Source organism: Pygocentrus nattereri, chromosome 16 (assembly GCF_015220715.1).
Source record: "Pygocentrus nattereri isolate fPygNat1 chromosome 16, fPygNat1.pri, whole genome shotgun sequence".
Classification (NCBI taxonomy): domain Eukaryota; kingdom Metazoa; phylum Chordata; class Actinopteri; order Characiformes; family Serrasalmidae; genus Pygocentrus; species Pygocentrus nattereri.
The window spans coordinates 22,794,346-22,815,004 of record NC_051226.1 but is presented as its reverse complement, the minus strand read 5'-3'; the positions used below and the strand labels follow the sequence as shown (position 1 = coordinate 22,815,004).

The following is a 20,659-nucleotide window of genomic DNA, read 5'->3' as shown; positions in this document are numbered from 1 at the left end:
TACTAACAATATTTAGCATATATATGGCTGTAGCATGGCATGTGCTTTTCAGTGGCTCAAGCTGGCCAGACTTTTTAGTCTTTTCCTTGAGCTTTTCAACTGTTCAGTCTCTTTTTTGCTGTTGCTCGTCCCTCTCTCGCTATGTTCCCTCTCAGCTCTTTTTGAGCACTCTTTTTGCCTCCTCAATATCGCCCCCAGCTGGCAACTCGGCCACCTGGGTTGAATGTAGCGGCCTCGCTGCATAACAGGGGGCGTGGCCCGGGCAGTGGAGCTCGGGACTCGCTCCTTCCTCTGTTGCCTCTAGTGGTCGGCACCAGTGTTGTCCTCCTCCTCCCCACCGTCACTCCTGTGACTCGCGTCCGTCGGGGGAACTTGGGCTTTGCCCTCCGCCCCCTCCACACTCACGGGTTTCTCTTCGGCAAGCTCATCGAGGTTCGTCACTACTGGGTGTTCGGGCCGCCTTTCTGCTGGCTCTCGTGGCCGTCATCATTGGGGCCCGTGGGGTGGGTGCATGCCACAATGGCCTTTTCTAATAAAGTGATAAAAACAAAAGTTGCAATATTGGTGCAATATTGAAAAGTTTTAAAATATTGTATTCTGGTAAGATCATCTGTTCAACTAAACAGTGTGTTTTACAGTGTATATAAGCGAAGAAACTGTAATGCAGTATCAGGGGTATTGAGTCATTTTTAGATTGGTACCAGCTTTGAAAAACAAGCTACTGTTATGGCACTTAGATGTCCCATGAGCTCTTTTGAAGCTGAACAGCATGTTAATATAAGGACAGATGCACAAGCATCTAAAATAATTCTTCTGTTGTTTTACATTGATGCTAATGTTCTTTTACCAGAAAATTACAATTAATAGATCAAAGCTGGACTTGCTCATAGTATTATAATACTGAAACAACAGTGACCCAAAATGTTTTTTCAAATGAACTGTTATCATGTATAGACTTCTTTATTACCCAGGAAGGCTAAAAGATCATAATTGTTATTGCTGCTACATTTTTAAGTTCAATGATTTCTATCTAAATATGTAGCTTTTTTGAAATATATGATATATAAATATTTGAATTTCTCAAAGTACAGGGACTTGACCGAATTATGAATATTGGAGAATGAGACTGAAATCTTTGGAACAGAAATATATAAAACAAAAAATAGATTTGAAGCTCCCTGGTTAACGTATTTATTTACTAACCAACTGAAATTTAAAACTTCTAACTGCCTTCTTCTTGCTCTAAATAGCTGCCTTATAAATTTTCATCAATGGAAAATCTGACATTTAACAGTCCTTATTTACAGTTGGAGGGAATGGCTGTCTCTGAACAAACCTTGTATCCTACATTTCTTTTCTTCTTGATTTTCTATCTGCTTATTATGGTAGCTAACATCGGAATCATTCTGCTCATTACAATGGAAAGAAGCCTACATGAACCCATGTACATTCTCTTCTGTAATCTGCCCTTTAATGATGCATTTGGAAACTCCGTCATTGTCCCCAGGTTACTTGGAGACCTTTTCAAGCCAACATCTGAACGCTACATCAGTTATACTGATTGTGTTGCTCAAGCCTTTTGTTTCCACATGTATGTTGCTGCCTCTCACACTGTACTCATGGTTATGGCCTTTGACAGATATGTTGCCATATGTAATCCACTGCACTATACAACTATTATGACTACCAAAATGGTGGCTAAACTGACTGCATCAGCCTGGGGCGTAGCGCTGCTCTGTGTGAGCATACTGTTAGCTCTGACAATAAGGCTGAATCATTGTGGAACATTAATAGTAAATCCATTCTGTGATAATGCATCACTGTTCAAACTGGCATGTGAAAATCCTTACATCAATAATGTATATGGTCTGACATACACAGCAGCTTTGCTTGGCTCATCTTTGGGATACATTGTACTTACTTATGCCAAAATAACAGCTGTCTGCATTAATCGCAAAAACAAAACTCTGAACAGCAAGGCTTTGAAAACCTGCAGCACACATTTGACTGTCTATTTGATTATGTGGATGTCTGGGTTTACCATGATCATACTCCATCGTTTCTCTGGTTATGCAGAATACAGGAAAGGGGCTGCTCTGCTTTTCCATGTCGGCCCAGGTATTCTAAACCCTGTCATCTATGCCCTGCAGTCTACTGAGATTAGACATGCTCTGTTGAAGATTCTATACTCAAAGAGGGTGATCCCATGACCAGCATCTTCATGCATCATTAAGGAAAGAATTTCTGTCTGTAGTTTGAAATGTTAATAACACTCACAGTAATTTGTTCTAGTTTTGAAACTGATATTTCTGTCTATTCCTTGTCCATATACAGTTCTTCACCAACGCTATACTAGTTAGTTAATAGTCATAGCTTCTTAGTTATGAGTAATTTTGATAGATTTCTAATTTTCTTTTAAAATGTACGCTTGCTCTTTTCAACTGATATTTTTCCTTACATATATTTTTTCTAATACAGTTATAAAATACAGAAACATGTTTCAGGATTGTTGCACAGACAAATCCTTGGAACATGCTAGAGCAAACTTAGGAAATAACATGTCATGTAATGCAAAATAATTTTTTTCTTAAGCTAAAGCTTTGTCACATTTTCACTCACTATGGCCATTTGGTTTAGTGTTTATGTTGACTAAATGAAAGGTCATGACTCTGCTCCTGCTTGTAAAGTTTTTGCAAAGGTGTGAATAAAAATGTAAGAATCTGGTTTCTCCCTCATACTGAAACAGCTAATGATCCCTTCTAATGTTCAACCATAAACCACCCTTCATTTGCATTCAAGATAGAAAACCTACCTCTGTCTTGCCCTGTTAATGGCATGAAAATGAAATGATGAATGGCAATGAGCAATGACAATGAAGCAGTCAAGTGACCTACTCTGTAACCAATAATCTATGACAAAAAACAGGTTCTGAAGAAGTAAATATATAACTCAGTAGTTCTGTTATGTTAGAAATGTTTTATGGTATGGGTATGCATTGTCACCCCTGAAAAACACAATTCTCTCTGATAACTTAGCTATGTCATCATCACAGCATTTTCACATTTATGAGCTTTGAGAAAAAAAATCCTCAATATGGCTGAAAGGAAAAGGAATAGGTTAAAAGGAAGACATTTAAAAACTGCAGATTGTAATTTAACTGTGCCATAAGACAAAGCAAATGCACTGTAGTAGCTCCTGTTCTTAATGTTGTTGTTCAACTACAGTGTGCTGAAGACAGTGTTGTTATGTGGTTCTAGAGTGGCCTGGCCATGGAAGACTCCACAATGACTGTTACAGGGAGTTTTTGAGGTACAGTATGTCAAGACAACAAAAATTTAAACTGCACTGTTTGATTGAATGCTTTCAGTAACCAAATCATATCAATCCAGTGGACCATAGGTGGGCTGTGGGACTTGGTCTTCAATAATTGTTCAGATTCTACATTTGCCATAAAATAACAAGCTACAGCTCTTCTGACCAGAAAAATAAGGCTGTTTTAATAAGACTATAGGAAAACTAGTATGCAATGATGTCTTCAGCTCAGGTGAGGACAGTAAAAGGGTGGTTGTCTCCTTCCATCCAATGGCACCATTCTTCCAATGCCAATCTCCTATTACATAGTTCTCTTCCATCTGCAATAATTTGTGCGAGTAAAATGCCATGGCATGCAGTTTTGTTGGAGACCCTCCACATTGGTACAGACCCACACCGACTCCAGTCTCCGATGTGTCCACCTCCACCACGAATGGTTGAGTGGGGTCTGGGTGACTCAGAATAGGAGCAGACATGAACGCCTCTTTCAACCTCTGGAATGCCTCTTACATTTATATTTACATTTATATTTACATTTAGCAGATGCTCTTATCCAGAGCGACTTACAAGAAGTGCTTTGTGTATCTAGAGAAAGTATCTTTGCTAGTTACCAATAGGTTAGAGAAAAAGACAGTCCTGAGCTCAGGTACTGCTAGATACAAAAGTCAGTGTAGATACCCAGAAAAAAGGAACAGAGTTGAGCACAGAACTCTGCGCCATGCAGCGCCATGCAATACAATAAACTACAATACACAGTGCATTCTACAATAAAGTAAACTACAAAACACAGTGCAATACAATAAAATATGATATACAAGTGGAGCACAATATATTGCAAACACTTAATACTTAATTCAATGTTCATTTAAGTGCTGTGTGAAGAGATGTGTCTTCAGTCAGCGTTTGAAGACAGCAAGAGATTCTGCTGTTCGGACAGCCAGGGGGAGTTCATTCCACCACTTGGGTGCAAGTACAGAGCACATTCTCGATGCTTGTCTTCCACATGCCTTGAAGGATGGCGGGTCAAGCCGAGCTGTACTCGGAGCTCGAAGGACTTATGGTACAGTGAAAGGGGTAACTTTCCTTTGGCCTGTCTCTTCCCCAGTGACTAACATGTATTAATAAAATCAGACTCTGCTGAGGGTGCAAGGGTGTCTGCCCTTTCTACATACTTACAGGCTGTTAATAACTATTGTTCCTCTTTCATTCTGCAAACCATTTGCACTTTTGACTTACTGGATTTTGATGTTGAACTGAGCACATCCAGAGATGGAGAAAAACAACTCCATGTATGGACATGCAGGTTACGACATATGTTAGAATGTGGTCGAGCCCTTCCTTGGCTGCCTGCGAGCATGTGGGAAGGGCTCTCTCTCTGTCTGTGTATAAAATCTTCTGTGTGCTTTGTGCTGAATAAACTCTGTCTCTATACGAGAGTGTTTGTTCATCATTGCACCGAGAGCGCTCTGTCTTGGGACTTAGTGGGATTTGCCGAGCTGGTTTATAGCTTCATTCTCTGGTTTCTGAGGGAGAACACTGTCCAAGGAGACATACAGTTTGATATTTCACCATTGCCATGATTGGTAGGTAGGGGCTGGTCCATTTTTGGCTTTGTAAGCTAGCATTAGGGTTTTAAATCTGATGCATGCAGCTACAGGAGGCCAGTGAAGGGAACGCAGCAGTGGGGTGACGTGGCTGAACTTGGGCAGACTGAAGACAAGCTGTGCTGCTGCATTCTGGATGAGTTGCAGAGGCTTGATGGCCTGCATGGGAAGATCGAGTTGCAGTAGTCAAGTCTTGAAATGACAAGAGACTGCACTAGCACCTGGGTGGCTTCGTGGGTGAGGAAGGGTCAGATCCTACGGATGTTGTACAGGAGATATCTGCATGATTAAACAAGTTAGGTTCGCAATGTGAGTCGAGAACGATAACTGGTCATCCAGAGTCACACCAAGACTTCTTGCCTCTAGAGACGGAACAATCAGAGTTCTTGTATGAGATGGTGAGATCATGATGAGGACCTGTAGTTGCAGGGATGAATATCAGCTCAGTCTTGCTAAGATTGAGCTTCAGGTGGTGAGCTGCCATCCATGAAGAAATGTCAGACAGACATGCCGAGATGCGACTGGAAACCTGTGTGTCAGGGGATGAGAAAGAAAACATTAGTTGAGTGTCATCAGCATAACAATGATAAAAGAAGCCATGAGAAGATATTACATCACAAAGAGAGCTAGTGTAAAGAGAAGAGGACTGAGTACCGAGCCTTGTGGGACACCAGTGGAGAGCCTGCATGGAGAGGATGTGAACCCTCTCCATGTTACCTGATAAGAGTAATCCTCCAGATAGGACTTGAACCACTTCCACGCATATCCAGTGATTCCAAGGTTGGTGAGGATGTCCAAAAGTATCATATGGTTGACTGTGTCAAAAGCTGCTGAGAGATCAAGAAGGATCAGGACTGATGATACTTTGGCTGATCTTGCTGATTGGAGCTTCTCAGTCACTGCTATAGGGCAGTTTCTGTTGAGTGTGCTGGTTTGAAGCCAGACTGGTTGGAGTCCTGGAGCTGGTTCTGTGTGAGAAAGAGAGAAAGTTGAATATAGACTGCACAATTAAGAATTTTTGAAAGGAAAGAAAGAAGTGATACCGGTCTGTAGTTGTTGACGTCAGAGCTGTAAAGCATGGGTTTCTTCAAGATGGGAAGTATTCTTGCAGTTTTGAAAGTTGATGGAACTTCACCTGATGCAAAGGACTTGTTGATGAGAAAAGTGATGAAGGGCAGTAGGTCCTTGGAGATTGACTGAAACAATGCAGATGGGATGGGATCCAGTGGGCAGGTGGTTGGGTTACTGGATTTGAGTTGAAGGACAACATCTGTGGAAAGAGAAGAAAAACAGTTTAAAGGATTGAGAATGAGAGGAGGCGGTCTAGTGGAAGGAGTGGGGACAGAGGGAAAAGACTGGTGGATTCTATCCACTTTCTCTTCAAAGTAGTTGACAAAATTCTCAGGGGTGAGAGAACAGGGTGGAGAGTGGGGGGTTGAGAAGAGAGGAGAAAATGTTGAAGAGCTTGTGTGGATCCGATGCTGATATTTCCAGTTTCAAAGATGACTTTGCAGCAGTAACTTTGAGTGAGAACTTGGAAAGGAGAGATTGGTAGGAGTGAAGATCCAAGTCGAGCTGGAATTTAGTGTAGTGAATAGAAGGATGCGAGGGCTGAAATAAAGTCTGTCTTCCTCATAGCAGATTGGCAATTCCAGAGCCCACCTACAACCCTGGTCTGAGATTCTGATGACCGTGGGGGATAGATGAGGTTACTGGAATTACAAAGCCTCTTCAGCTTTGTCAGTCCATGTGATCTTCTTGGGGTTGCATTTTAAGAGAGAAGTCCGTGGTGCAGCAATAACACCCAAGAATCTCTGCAACTCCTTAATGGTTGTAGGCCTACCCCAATTAATCACTGCCTCGACCTTATGGTCATCCATTACTATACCCTGATAACTGATCACATAACCTAGAAAGAGATAGACTGCAAATGGAATTCATATTTTACACCTTTAAGATATAGATTGCTCTCGAACAACCTGGTTCGTACAGCTCGCACATGCTACACATGTGTCTCTATGGAGGGAGAATACACCAAAATTTCATCCAGGTAAGCTAGGACAAGATGTCTCAGCATGTCGCGGAGCACGACGTTGACGAAAGCCTGGAACACAGAGGCTCCCTCTCGGTCACACGGATAGAGACCCCGAAAGGCATAACAAGATATTCATAGTGCCCCCTGGTGGTCAGAAAGGCAATTTTCCATTCATCTCCCTCCCTTATTCTGATCAAGTTATAGGCGTTACACAGGTCCAGTTAGGTCCAAAGGGGGTACAGGTACACTTTAAGTGATACTTTTTTGATCCCACAACCGGGGAAATTCCACCTCCACCTCCAGTGAAACACCACACACACACACACACACACACACACACACACACACACACACACACACACACACACACACACACACACTAGGGGGCAGTGAGCACACCTGCCCGGAGTGGTGGGCAGCCCTATCCACAGCGCCCGGGGAGCAGTTGGGGGTTAGGTGTCTTGCTCAAGGACACGTCAGTCATGGACTGTCGGTCCTGGGGATCGAACCAGCAACCTTCTGTTTACAGGGGCAGATCCCTAACCTCCAGCCCACGACTGCCCTTAGAAATCTGGTTCAATGCTCTGTAATCGATACAAGGGCATAAACCCCCTGATCCAGTGCCTCTTGGATGTATACATCAATGGGATCTTCCTTCAGCTCAAAGGCACAATCATAATGTCGATGGCGAGGAAGCTTAGTGGCGTTGGTTTTGTTGAATATCTCTTTTAAGTCTACGTACTCAGAGGGAATTCTAAAAAAGTAATCTGAATCAGGGCTTTGTATGGTGATTGAATGGATAGCTACGTCTGGGGAAATGAGGCAATTTCATAAACAGTATTCAGACCATTTTGTGACTGTATGTTCTGACCAGGATATTGTAGGATCATGTCTTTCTAACCATGGCAGTACCAAAATTATATCAAACTCTGAATGTTCAAGAATTATAAAGGTCAGTTCTTCCTGATGTAAGGCACTAATTTGCATCCATAAAGGACAGGTAACTTGAGAAACAGTCCCCAATTCCACTGGTTCTCCATTCAGATCGGAAACTTTAAGGTGCTTTAAGAGGGTCCTGACTAGTATCTGCAGCTCTTGGATCAGCTCTTGGTTATGTATGAAGTTCCCCTCAGTTCCGGAGTCAATCAGCATTGAGACGACAATAGAACAAGATTGGCAGTATGGAATAAGTGGTAACAATATCGACTTAGAAACCAACCCCTTTGTGGTAACACTCACCACATTCAACCTCTGCAGCAATGCTGGCTGCACTCGTGCATCTCTTTTTTGAAGCCAACCTCTCAATATGACACTGAACATGTGGACTCAACTTGTTTGGCTGACCCTGGCAAGGCCCTTGGAACCTGTCGTGGGAAACCACTGTATGACCTTGGCCACCATACTATAGCTCCATTTCAGGGTGTTAGCAATCATCTTATAGCCTAGGCCATCTTTGTGGAGAGCAACAATTGTATTTCTCACATCCTCAGAGAGTTCTTTGCCAGAAGGTGTCATGTTGAATATCCACTAGCCAGTATGAGCAAATTGTACCCAAAACACTAAAATTAACAGCCCTGCTTCTCATTCACACCTGGAATCACAATGACAGAACTGGGCACAATTTTGACATGTTCACTGTGAGGTATACTCACTTTTGTTACCAGCTATTTAGACATTAATGGCTGTGTGTTATTTTCAGAGGACAGTAAATCAAACACTGATATACACGCTGTACAAAAAAATCTTTGGAATGGGAACCAGACATCCACTGTTTATTAACTCAATCTAAAAGATACTTCATAGAAAACTATTACAAGAAATTGTTACACTGTGTTATGTGCCAGTGTTGAATGTTTGTTTTCGTTTTTTCCTCTTCCTCACCAGATTAGTTGCAGCTGTGTGCGCATCGGATAATTGTGGACCTCCAATGCTTGGCTGTGCTTCTTTCTCCTCTCCAACAATCGGAGTGGCCTGGTTCCTGCTGTAGGATGGGCCATGGCGGATAAATGGACCACCCGTGACCGGTTATGGGAGAGCACTCAGCATGTCGGAGACACCTAACAAAAGTCTGTCGTAGTCTCATTGTGAAAATGCAGTCAGTACCATCTCTCGCTTGTGTTCCGTCCCTTTCTCTCTCTTTGCTTCTTTTTCCACCTTTCCAGCGCAAAGTGTGGGCAGGCAAATTGGGCGCGCCTATACATTTGCATTCATTATTGTTGCTGAACTGTCTAGACACACTAGGTAAGGGGCGAGTGCCACCCGCTATATTTTGGGGACAGGAGTAGATGTATGGTTAGGTAGGTTAGATTTGTTTTGTTTTGTTCATTTATTTGGCACCGTCCACCATCCACCTTTGTGGCTGGTAGGACTTTATTAGTTATTGAATTAGTTATTGAGTTAGTAGTTATTGTTTTTTCATAATGAATGTTTTGTTATTCTTTGTCTTTTTTATGTATATTTAGTTTACCTGTTTTGCTCCTGTTATGCTCCTGATATGTGCAGTTATCAGTGGAAGCAAAGTAAAAGTTTTGATGTAAACATCGCTATTGTGTGCTGATGCCCTTTCCTCCATTCCTACTTTACATGCCATGCCATATTATTTTGCCATATTATCATATATTTCTGATTCCAGACACATTGTTTCACACTTGTTTGTGGTAAGATTTTAAAGAACTTTAACTTTAAGTTTTAAAGAACTTTAAGCCTAAAGTTCTTTAAAACTTGAAAACTGCCCATTTTAAATACATTAATGACAGAGATGTACACACAGGGAATTGTAAAGCAAAATAGTACCCAAAAAATTGAGATCTTTACAATTAACCATTTCACATCTCACACTGATCTAAATTATTTTGTTTGCATCTAGATTACTGAATTGCACAGGAAATTTGAAAAATCAGAGGAGTTACGCTTTGAATAATAAGAAATGCGATAATTATCTACTATACCTACCACAAGTCATTAATAAAATTCAATTGTTTATTCATTCAAATTCATAATGAATGCTGCATTTATAATATAAGACATGACACTGTTTCTGCTTAAGTTAAGTCAGTGAAGCGTTGACAGTTAGAATGAACAGAGGGATGAAAAATCTGAATTTGTCATTAGAATGTCAGATATAATCAAATGAAAGTATTAGAAGAAAGCCTTCACACTGTGACAGGCAGCTTGTCCTAGCATACAGATAATATTAACACTAGCTGCACACACAACAAAAATGCAGCATCACAGTCAAATTATTTACCTTAAATTCAAATAAAATCTTCAGTACTCAGACTTTTTATACTCTTCTTTCCACAAAAAATTCAAAGAAATATAATTGTTCCTTGTGATTTTGCTGCTGTTGTCCAAAATCTATTCAGCCAATCTTGCTTCTATTTTATAAGTAAAAGCACAAACTCTAATTTTATCAAATATTATCAAAGAACAAAAACTCTAATTATAGTAACTGTAATTTGCCAAGTAAATGCCTAAGAGGGCATAAAGAGGAGAGTGAACTGTCATTGGGGACATTGGGGGACAAACAAGCTTTAAGCCAGTAGTAGGTTACCTTGCATAATAATTTTAAATCATATAAACCATAATGAGACTAAAACATTTACAACAATTGTATGCTTAAATCTATTAAAATGGCCAAATCCGTAATGTTGTCACCCTGAATTAAATAAGGTCAATATGTGAGTTAAGTAAATCAGTTTTGAAAAATATTTAAGTCAAGCATTCACTATGGAAATGTGTGATTATGTTTGTATTATGTTTAAATATCCTTAGTTATGTTGTGTCCTTGAGAAAAGAATGTTTTAAAGTGTGGAGATTAAAATAAAAGTGCATTATCAGGGGTTTTGAGTTATTTTTAGAATGGAATCATTTTTGAAAAACAACCTGTTGTTATGAAACTCTGTCACATGTTCAATGACCTCTTTGAGGCTGATCAGCAATATAAGGACAGAGGAACAGGCATCAATAATAATTGCTCTGTTGTTTTGTGTTGATGTTCTGATTGATGTTTTGTATTGATGTACTGATGCTCTTTGACCAGAAAATGACAATTAATAGATCAAAGCTGGACTTGCTCATAATATTTTAATACTGTATCATGTAAATACTTGTTAATCATCCAGGGAAGCTAAAAGACCATAACTGTTATTGCTGCTACACTTTACATTTCAGTGCTTTTGCTCTTAATACATAACTATTTTGAAATATATCTATGTTCACTACATTTATACTGTATACAAAAAATAAATATTTGGAGAAGAATACTTTTGGAATTCTCAAAGAATTGGGACTCGAGGAATCATGTATCTTGAAGAATGAGGACAAAAAATTTAGAACAGAAATTGTATAGAACAACAAAGATTTAAAGCTCCCAAGCTTATGTTCTGCTTACATTTCTCAATGGAAAACATGACATTTAATAGTCCTTATTTACAGTTGGAGGGACTGGTTGTCCCTGAACAAACCTTGTATCCTACATTTCTTTTCTTCCTGTTTTCTATCTGCTCGTTATGGTAGCTAACATCGGAATCATTCTGCTCATAACAATAGAAAGAAGCCTGCATGAGCCTATGTACATTCTCTTCTGTAATCTGCCCTTTAATGATGCATTTGGAAACTCTGTCATTTTCCCTCGGTTGCTTGGCGACCTTATAAGGCCAAAATCTCAACGCTACATCAGTTATACTGACTGTGTTGTTCAAGCCTTTGGTTTCCACATGTATGCTGTTGCATGTCACACTGTACTCATGGTTATGGCCTTTGACAGATATGTTGCCATATGTAATCCACTGCACTATACAACTATCATGACTACCAAAATGGTGGTTAAACTGACTGCATCAGCCTGGGGTGTGGCACTGCTCTGTGTGAGCATACTGTTAGCTCTGACAATAAGGCTTAGTCGCTGTGGAACAATAATAGAAAGTCTGTTCTGTGATAATGCATCACTGTTCAAACTGTCATGTGAAAATCCTTACATTAATAATGTATATGGCCTGATATACACAGTAACTGTCCTTGGCTCTTCTATGGGATGCATTGCACTTACTTATGCCAAAATAACAGCTGTGTGTATTAACAGTAAAAACAAACTTGAACAAAAAGGCTTTAAAAACCTGCAGCACACATTTGACTGTCTATTTAATCATGTGTATGTCTGGATTTACCATGATCATACTCCATCGTTTCTCTGGTTATGCAGAATACAGGAAAGGAGCTGCTGTCCTTTGCCATGTCGGTCCAGGAATTCTGAACCCTCTCATATATGCTCTACAAACTACTGAGATCAGACATGCTCTGCTGAAGATTCTACACTCAAAGAGGGTGGTCCCATAGCCAGAATCTTCATGCATCATTAAAGAAAGAATTTCTGTCTGTAGTTTGACATGAAATTGTTAACATTGCTCACAGTAACTTGTACTACTTTTGAAATTGTGATATTCCTGTCTATGGTGTCCATATATAGTTCTTCACCAAAGAAGTTTCTTAGTTATGTGTCATTCATTTTGATAGATTTGTTCTTTTCTGAGTATGTTCCAATAGCAATACTTTAACTTACACTACAGTGTATTTGCAAGGAAATATATGATTTTTAGTTGTTATTTCGCTCTTTTCTATGGATATTTTTCATTGCAGTAGGTGACTCAACTTCATTACTCAAGTTGTTTTATTAGGCTACTTTTGGTCAAATGAGTAACAACAATTTACATATATATAGCTTTTTCTAACACCATAAAAAAAAATCAATTTTGTTGCACAGACAAATTCTTGGAAGATCCTATAGCAAAATAAACAAATGACATGTCACATGTAATTCCCGTGCAAAATGCATTTTTACTTAAGTTTAAGCTTTGTCACATTTTTCACCCATTAAGTCAATTATGTTTAGTGTTATGTTGACTAAATGAAAAGGTGATGGCTCATGCTCAAGGCCTGCTACTCAGGTTTTTGGAAAAGTGTGAATATAAATTTGACAATTTGGATTCTCCACCATACTGTAGTCTTGCAGAAATGTATGCCTGTAACAGCTAACTACAGCTAACTGTCCCTTCTAATATTCATCCATACACCACCCTGTTTTTAAAAATACTCCACATGGTTGAGAAAAAAGGGAATATGATAGACATTTAAAAACTGTGGGTTATCATTGAACTTTCCTTTATGACAAAGCAAATACACTGTAGATGCTCCTGTTCTTAGTGCTGTTGTTCAACTGCAGTGTGACGAAGACCATGGAGAAATTTCATTAGATGTGGTGTTATGTGGTTCTAGGGTAGCATGGCATTGGAAGACCCCACAATGGGGGTTTATGAGGTACAGTATGTCAGGACAATTTGAAATTAAACTGCAGTGGTTGATCCATTATTTTCAGTAACCAAAGCATATCAGTCCAGGGGACCATAGGTGGGCTGTGGGGCCTCGTTTTCAATACTTGTTCAGATCCTACTTTTGCCATAAAATATCAAGCTACAGCTCCTCTGACCATGATATATGACCAAAAATATGGCTGGTTTAATAAGAGTATAGGAAAACTAGTATGCAATGATGTCTTCAGCTCTGCACACTGAATGTAATCACTGGTAGTTAATCGTTTAAAACTGTTGAATAACAGAACAGGAAATTACACCTCAGCAGAGAGAGATGGGGGGGGGGCAAGAGAGAGGAAAGGAATTACTTGGCCTGCATGAAACCTAAAAATAATTTGCACTAGTGCTGAAATTAATGATTATTTCCATACTCAATTAATCAACTTACCTAACAATTATGTTCCTGTTTAAGTGAGACATGAATTCAAATAATGGCGTAAGACATCTGAATTTCCAAAATATCAAATTGCTTTTGTTTACAGTACTATTACATACCTCCATTTAAACTTTTTGTCACGAATGAAGTAACGGACTGAATCTCCCAGAATCCTCTGGGAGATCACATGACCTTATCGCTTCCAGAAACACACACGCACTTCATCTCCCAGAATACACACAGAGATCAGCTGACTTCTTGTCATGGTTGGTTCCTCCCACTACTCCATGTGCTTTTTCTGTTTACTTTCTGATCATCCTTGTGCCCCTTTGTTTTGATCTTCCATGTGTTTTCTTTGTTTTGGTTTCCTAGTCTGGCCTCTTGTTTTGTCACTCCGCCCCTGATTGTCACCACCCGTTTTCCACCTGTCCCTCATCATCCCTGTGTATTTAAGCCCTGTGTTTGCCCCTTGTCTTCACTTGGGCTTTAACAATAGTTAGTCTGAAAACTACTGAGCGTTCTTTCAATTGTATTCCCATGTATGACTTGTTTTTTCCCCTGTTTTCTCTGACTCTGGTTTCTGATTTGCCCTTTAGATTGTTTGCCTTGGATCTCTGTTTTTTGTGCTTTGACTTTCTTCTTTCTTTTTGGATTCCAGATATAACATTAAAGCCTTCTTGTTTTCCTTTATCTGCAAGCACCTATATTCTGTGAAATCATCACTGAATACCTCGTCATCATGCATACAGTGGCTCAGGAAGCTTTCCAGAAAGCCTTGACAGAACAAGGACAGCTGCTTGGGCGTTATCAGCAGGTTTATGATGCGGATAACTCATTCTCTTGAGACGCTCACCAACAAACTGAACAACAGTCAGCTAGCGGTACTAGTAATAAATGTAAAGGGTTTAACCAGCCAGCTACAAAACATGAAACTAGCACCACAGGAATTACATCACAGGTGGAGGCGCCTTCTTCCATATTTCCTGTGAGTAAACCTGGTAAATTTGCAGGAGATCTGGATAAGTGGCATAGATTCTTACTGCAATGTTCAGTGTTTTTTGAGAATTCACCGTTTAGTTCAGACCAAGCCAACATCCCATTCATAGTCTCCCGATTAGCTAATAAAGCTTGGAATGGGCCACGGCTAGTATTCATTGATAAACATATGCCCAATTCATAACTGAATTTAAAACTGTTTTTGATCATCCATACAAGGGCAAGGTTAGAGGTGAACTGTTATCAAACTACATCAAGGACATCATACACCAATAATGATAAAAGGACCAAGGTAACTTTTACTCGAGTTAAAGTAGTCACTCCCTGAGTGCCAAATCAGGCCACAAATGATGAAGGCGCTGACCTCTGGCCAATACATGTTTACTCCACAAAGGAGTTGGTCTCAGAGTGTGTTATGATACCGGTTACTATATACTTTCATCATCAATCTCTTGTCGTTTCAGCCCAGATTGACTCCGTAGCCCTTTCATTCATTCATGCCAGAGAGGTTGAGCAGCTTCAAATTCCTGGAGAGAAGTTAAAGACAGCTTTGAAGGTAACAGCACCTGATGGAGGTCCAGCAGGTCTGGGGATCATCTCAGAAGTGACAGAGCCAGGGCCTGTACAGACTAGTGCACTTCACACAGAGATTCTACCCCTATTAGTATTAGAACAATACGAATTTGAGTAAATTGGCTCAAGAAACACAACCCCTCCATTTCATGGACTGATCTTGATGTAGAAAGATGATCAGGTTTTTGTTTACAGAGCTGTATTACTCATTGCATCACAATATCATCCACTTCTGTAGAGATTCTTACTGTTAATGAAGAATTCCATGTCCTTTCTGAACACCATGACCTGAAAGAGGTCTTTAGTAAGACCAATGCCACCAAGCTGCCCCCACATACATCATATGATTGCGCCACTGAATTCGTAGATAAGCCAGTTTTTCCCAAAGACCGCATCTATCCCCTGGCACAAGAAGAGAAGGCACTGGACACATATATCAACGAAGCCCTTGAATAAGTTTTTATTCGACCATCCACCTCCCCAGTAGTTTCTAGCTTCTTGTTTATTACTTGTTTATTAATTTATTAATCCCACAAACAGGGAAATTCCACCTCCGCATTTAACCCATCCGTGAAGTGAAACACCACATACACACTAGTGAATAGACACACACTAGGGGGTGGTGAGCACACTTGCCCGGAGCAGTGGGCAGCCCTATCCACGGTGCCTGGGGAGCAATTGGTCTTGCTCAAGGACACCTCGGTCATGTGCTATCAGCCCTGGGGATTGAACTGGCAACCTTCTGCCAAATACTTTACCAAACTCGATTTCAGAAGTGTGTACAACTTGATCAGAACCAGAGAAGGGCATGAGTGGAAAACTGCTTCTGTGACCACTAGGGGGCACTATGAGTACTGGGTGATGCCTTTTGGGCTCTCTATTGCCCCCTCTGTTTTTCAAGCCTTTATAAATGAAGTACTGAGACATGCTAAGGAGATATGTAACTGCATACCTAAATGACATCCTAGTCTATTCCAGTGATAGAGGATCCCATGTTCAATACAATAGCTTTTACCTAAAATGTGAAAAATGTGAATTTCATCTACAAGCAATGTCACTTTTGGGTTACATTATCAGTTCCCAAGGCATGATCATGGATGATCAAAAGGTCGAAGTGGTAGTTTAGTGGCACCCTCCTCCATAAAAGAACTTCAAAGATTCTTAGGGTTTGATCATGTCTACCATAGATTAATCAGGAACTTCGAATCAGGAATCACCTCTTACCTCTCCTGAGTACCTGAAAGACCTTATTTCCTATTATGAGCCATCACGGTGGCGTGGTGGGTAGCGCTGTCGCCTCACAGCAAGGAGGGCATGGGTTCGATTCCCCGGCCGGGTGACCGGGGTCCTCTCTGTGTGGAGTTTGCATGTTCTCCCCGTGTCTGCGTGGGTTTCCTCCGGGTTCTCCGGTTTCCTCCCACAGTCCAAAAGACATGCAGTCAGGCCAATTGGACATGCTAAATTGCCCCTGGGTGTGAGTGTGTGAGTGACTGTCTGTGTCTGTCTGTCTGCCCTGCGATGGACTGGCGACCTGTCCAGGGTGTATCCTGCCTTTCGCCCGAAGACTGCTGGGATAGGCTCCAGCATCCCCCCGCGACCCTGACGGAGAAGCGGCTTGGAAAATGGATGGATGGAGCATTCTACTCAAACAAACTATCCCCAGCAGAAAGAGAACTGTTAGCTGTGAAACTATCTCTTGAAGAATGGCGGTGCTGGCTCGAAGGTGTCACAGACCCGTTTGTTGTTTTAACTAGTCACGAGAACCTAGAGTATTTACATACCACTAAACGTTTAAACTCCCATCACTTATGGACCCGGAGCATCACTTATGGACCCGGATCTCGAAACACTAAAGCTGATGCCCTGTCCAGAATACATCACACAGACACCACAGCAAGTTCAGTAGACAAGGTGGAACGTATACTTCCACCTGAAGTACACATAAGTAGGGTACGCTGGGAGATAGACGAAGAGACCAAAAAGACATTACCTAATATAGAGGTACCGGTTCATTGCCCCTCAGGGAACATTTATGTACCCAATCATTTCTGCACTTCCCTCATTACTTGGGCTCACTCATGCCTTGTATCCAGCCATCCAGGAAAAACTAGAACACAACAACTCATTATATATATATATATATATATTATATATTATGTATATACTGGTGGGAATCAATGCATAAAAACATTTATTTATTTGTTAGCTCTTGTTCTATCTGCTCCCAATGTAAGACCCCTAAGATGCTGCCCACAGGAAAACTCCTGCCCTTGTCCATCCTTAGCAGACCCTGGTCCCATCTAGCAGTGGATTTTGTCACAGACTTACCCGAATCCCAAGGCCACACCACCATCTTAACAGTCATAGATTGCTTCTCAAGGGAGCTTAGATTCGTTCCCTTTTCTGCTTTCCCCACTGCATTTCAGACAGCGGAAACTCTTTTTCATCACAAAATTTTCTCACCAGCTCTGCCACAGGAATGGCATGGGAATTGCTGTGTATTTTGGGGTATCAACTACCTATAGCATGGACATGCCAGCCATAAATGAATGGACACAAAAGAGTGAACAAGTATGGGAGAATATGCACTGGCGGATTGATGATGTCCTAAGACAAAACAAAGAACAAACTGACAGTGAGAACCCAATATTTCAGCCATGTGTAGCTTTCAACCAAAGGCTTTAGTCAATTCAAGTGAAGTAGGAAGCTTCAGTCCAAATATATATGGCCCTTCAAAATTGTGCAAAGAATCAATGATATTACTTATAGACTAGACTTGCTCCCAACATTGTGTGTCCCATTCTTTTCATGTGTCTCTTCTCAAACTCGTTGTTGCAGGGTGATTGGACAAGGCTATGACGGGCGGTGCAAAACCTCTGCCTGTGGAGATAGATGGGGCGCCAGTCTACGCTGTCTGAAGACTGCTGGACAAAAGGTGTGGGGGCCAACTCCAGTATCTTGTGGACTGGGAGGGATACAGACCAGAGGAGCAGAGTTGGGTATCAGCAAAAGACATCCTGGCCCCCCAGTCTTATAGCCGATTTCCATAGTCAGCACCTGGACAGATCTGCTCCTAGTCTCCGAGTGCGCTCATGTAAGGTGCTCCCTAGCTCTGAGATATCTTGTGGGAGGTCCTCCGGGAGTATGGGTTGCCAGGGATACAACTCCAGGCCATTCGATCACTGTACTCCCAGAGTGAGAGCTGTGTTCATATACTCGGCATTAAGTCAGCCTCTTTTGGTGTTAGTGTTGGACTCCGCCAGGGTTGTGCCCTATCTCCACTCTGTTTGCGATATTCATGGAAAGAGTGTCAGGGCATAGCCGGGGTCAGGATAGCATTGTGTGTGGAGGCCGTAGGGTGGCGTTTCTGCTATTTGCAGATTATGATGTTCTTTTGCCTGAATCACATGGATGCCTCCAGTTTGCAGCTGAGTGTGAAGTGGCTGGTATGCGGATCAGCACCTCCAAGTCTAAGTCCATGGTCTTAGCACAGAAAAGGATGGCATGCCACTCCAGGTAAGGGGAAAGGACTTGCCCCAGTTGGAGGAGTTTAAGTATCTTGGGGTCTTGTTCACGAGTGATGGCAATAGGCATCATGAGATCGGCAGGCAGCAACAGTAATGCGGTCACTGTACCAGACCATAGTGGTGAAGAGGGAGCTGAGCAATAAAGATCCAGATGCCCCTGGATGCCTCCTGGTGAGGGTGTACCAGGCACTGCCTAATGGGACAAGACGCCGGGGTTGTCCTAGGACCCGCTGGAAGGAATATATCTCCAAGTTGGCCTGGGAGTGGCTTGGGGTCCCCAGGAATGACCTGGAGGAAGTTGCGGGGAACAGGGTCATCTGGAATTCTCTGCTCTCTCAACTTCTATCACGACCCTATCTGGACGAAGCATTTAACGATGATAATGATGATGATGTAAAGAAACTTACGAGATCTGAATTCTTAATAGTGGTGCTGTTGGGAACCACACATCCACAGTTTATTAACTCAATTAATCTTGGAGATACTTCATAGAAAACTATTACAAGAAATGGTGTAAGGGGGAGCGAGGAGGCAGACGCACATGCTGAGATAAGCGAGATTTATTATGGGCAAATCCAGGGTCGTGGTCAAAACCGTCCAGGGTCAATGAGCCAACACATACAGATTTAGGGTATGACATGACAAAGACCAGAACCAACACAAACAAAGACCAGGTACAAAGATACAAAGACTGGCAAACGCACGGGGCAAACACAGGGCTTAAATACATGGAACAATGAGGGACAGGTGAAAACAATCAGGGGCGGAGTTACACAACCAAAACGCGAACACATGGACAGGACTGGGAGGGGCCAACCGTGACAAATGGTTACACTGCCTGATTCTAGACACACTGTTTCACACAAGGTTTGTGGTGAGATTTTTGCCTAAAATTTTTGGTTTTTCAAAACGTTCTAAATTTTAAATGCCTTCATGACAGACAGGTACACACAAGGAATTGTAAAGCAAAATAGTACCCAAAAAATTCAGATCTCTACAATTAACCATTTCACATCTTACACTGTACTGATCAAAATTACTTTGTTTGCATCTCAGTTACTGAATTTGAAAAATCAGAGGAGTTATTACCCTTTGAAAAATAAGAAATGTGATAATTATCTATTACCTAAGACAAGTCATTAAAAAAATTCAATAATTTATTAATTCAAATTCATAGTCAATGTTGCATTTATAATATAAGACATGATGCTGTTTATGCTTAAGTTGAGTCAGTGAAGCATTGGCAGTTAGAATGAACATCGGGATGAAAAATCAGAATTTATCATTAGTATGTCAGATTGCCATACTGGATCGGTCGATGCCCGGGTTAACAATGACCACCCTCCGGTGCTGTTGACCAGCACGGCGAAGTAGGTCGAAGACCATCAAAGAGGTGAGGAGGAAGGCGGGTTAGAAGGCAACGAGAGAGAAGGAAAGGCAGGAGTGTGGAGGTTAGAGTAGGGACTCTGAACATAGGGACAATGATAGAGAGCTTGCAGACATGATGGAGAGAAGAAAGGTAGACATTCTGTGTATCCAGGAGACCAGATGGAAAGGAAGCAAGGCCAGGAACATTGGACATGGATTCAAACTGTTCTATCATGGTGTGATCAAGATTGTAAAGTGGTACCAGGGGAAAGTGTAGCAAGGCAGCATAGGGTGGTTGTCTGTAGAATGAGCTTAGAAACAAAGAAGAGGAAGAGAGTGAAGACAGAGCCAAAGATTAGATGGTGGAAGCTGAAGGAGGAGGATGGTTGCAGGCAGTTCAGGGAAAAATTGCAACAGGCCCTTGGGGGCAGTGAGGAGCTACCTGAGCATGGGGAAACTACAGCTAAGGTGGTGAGAGAAACTGGCAAAAATGTGTTGGG

The 20,659-nt window shown here is 41.4% G+C and overlaps 1 protein-coding gene and 1 pseudogene across 1 annotated transcript; both read left to right on the top strand.

The window, feature by feature from the left end:
* The first annotated feature begins 1,271 nt into the window (after positions 1–1,271).
* Positions 1,272–2,210, top strand: LOC108431254 (olfactory receptor 52D1-like). Its single transcript, XM_017704275.1, has one exon. It carries the CDS (start codon positions 1,272–1,274, stop codon positions 2,208–2,210), a length of 939 nt encoding a protein of 312 aa, XP_017559764.1.
* Positions 2,211–4,746: 2,536 nt separating this feature from the next.
* LOC108431340 lies at positions 4,747–12,728 on the top strand (annotated as a pseudogene).
* The last annotated feature ends 7,931 nt before the right edge of the window (positions 12,729–20,659 follow it).

Bases quoted from the DNA above. Each gene is read 5' to 3' on its own strand.
- LOC108431254 (XM_017704275.1), top strand. From the start codon at position 1,272: ATGGAAAATCTGACATTTAACAGTCCTTATTTACAGTTGGAGGGAATG.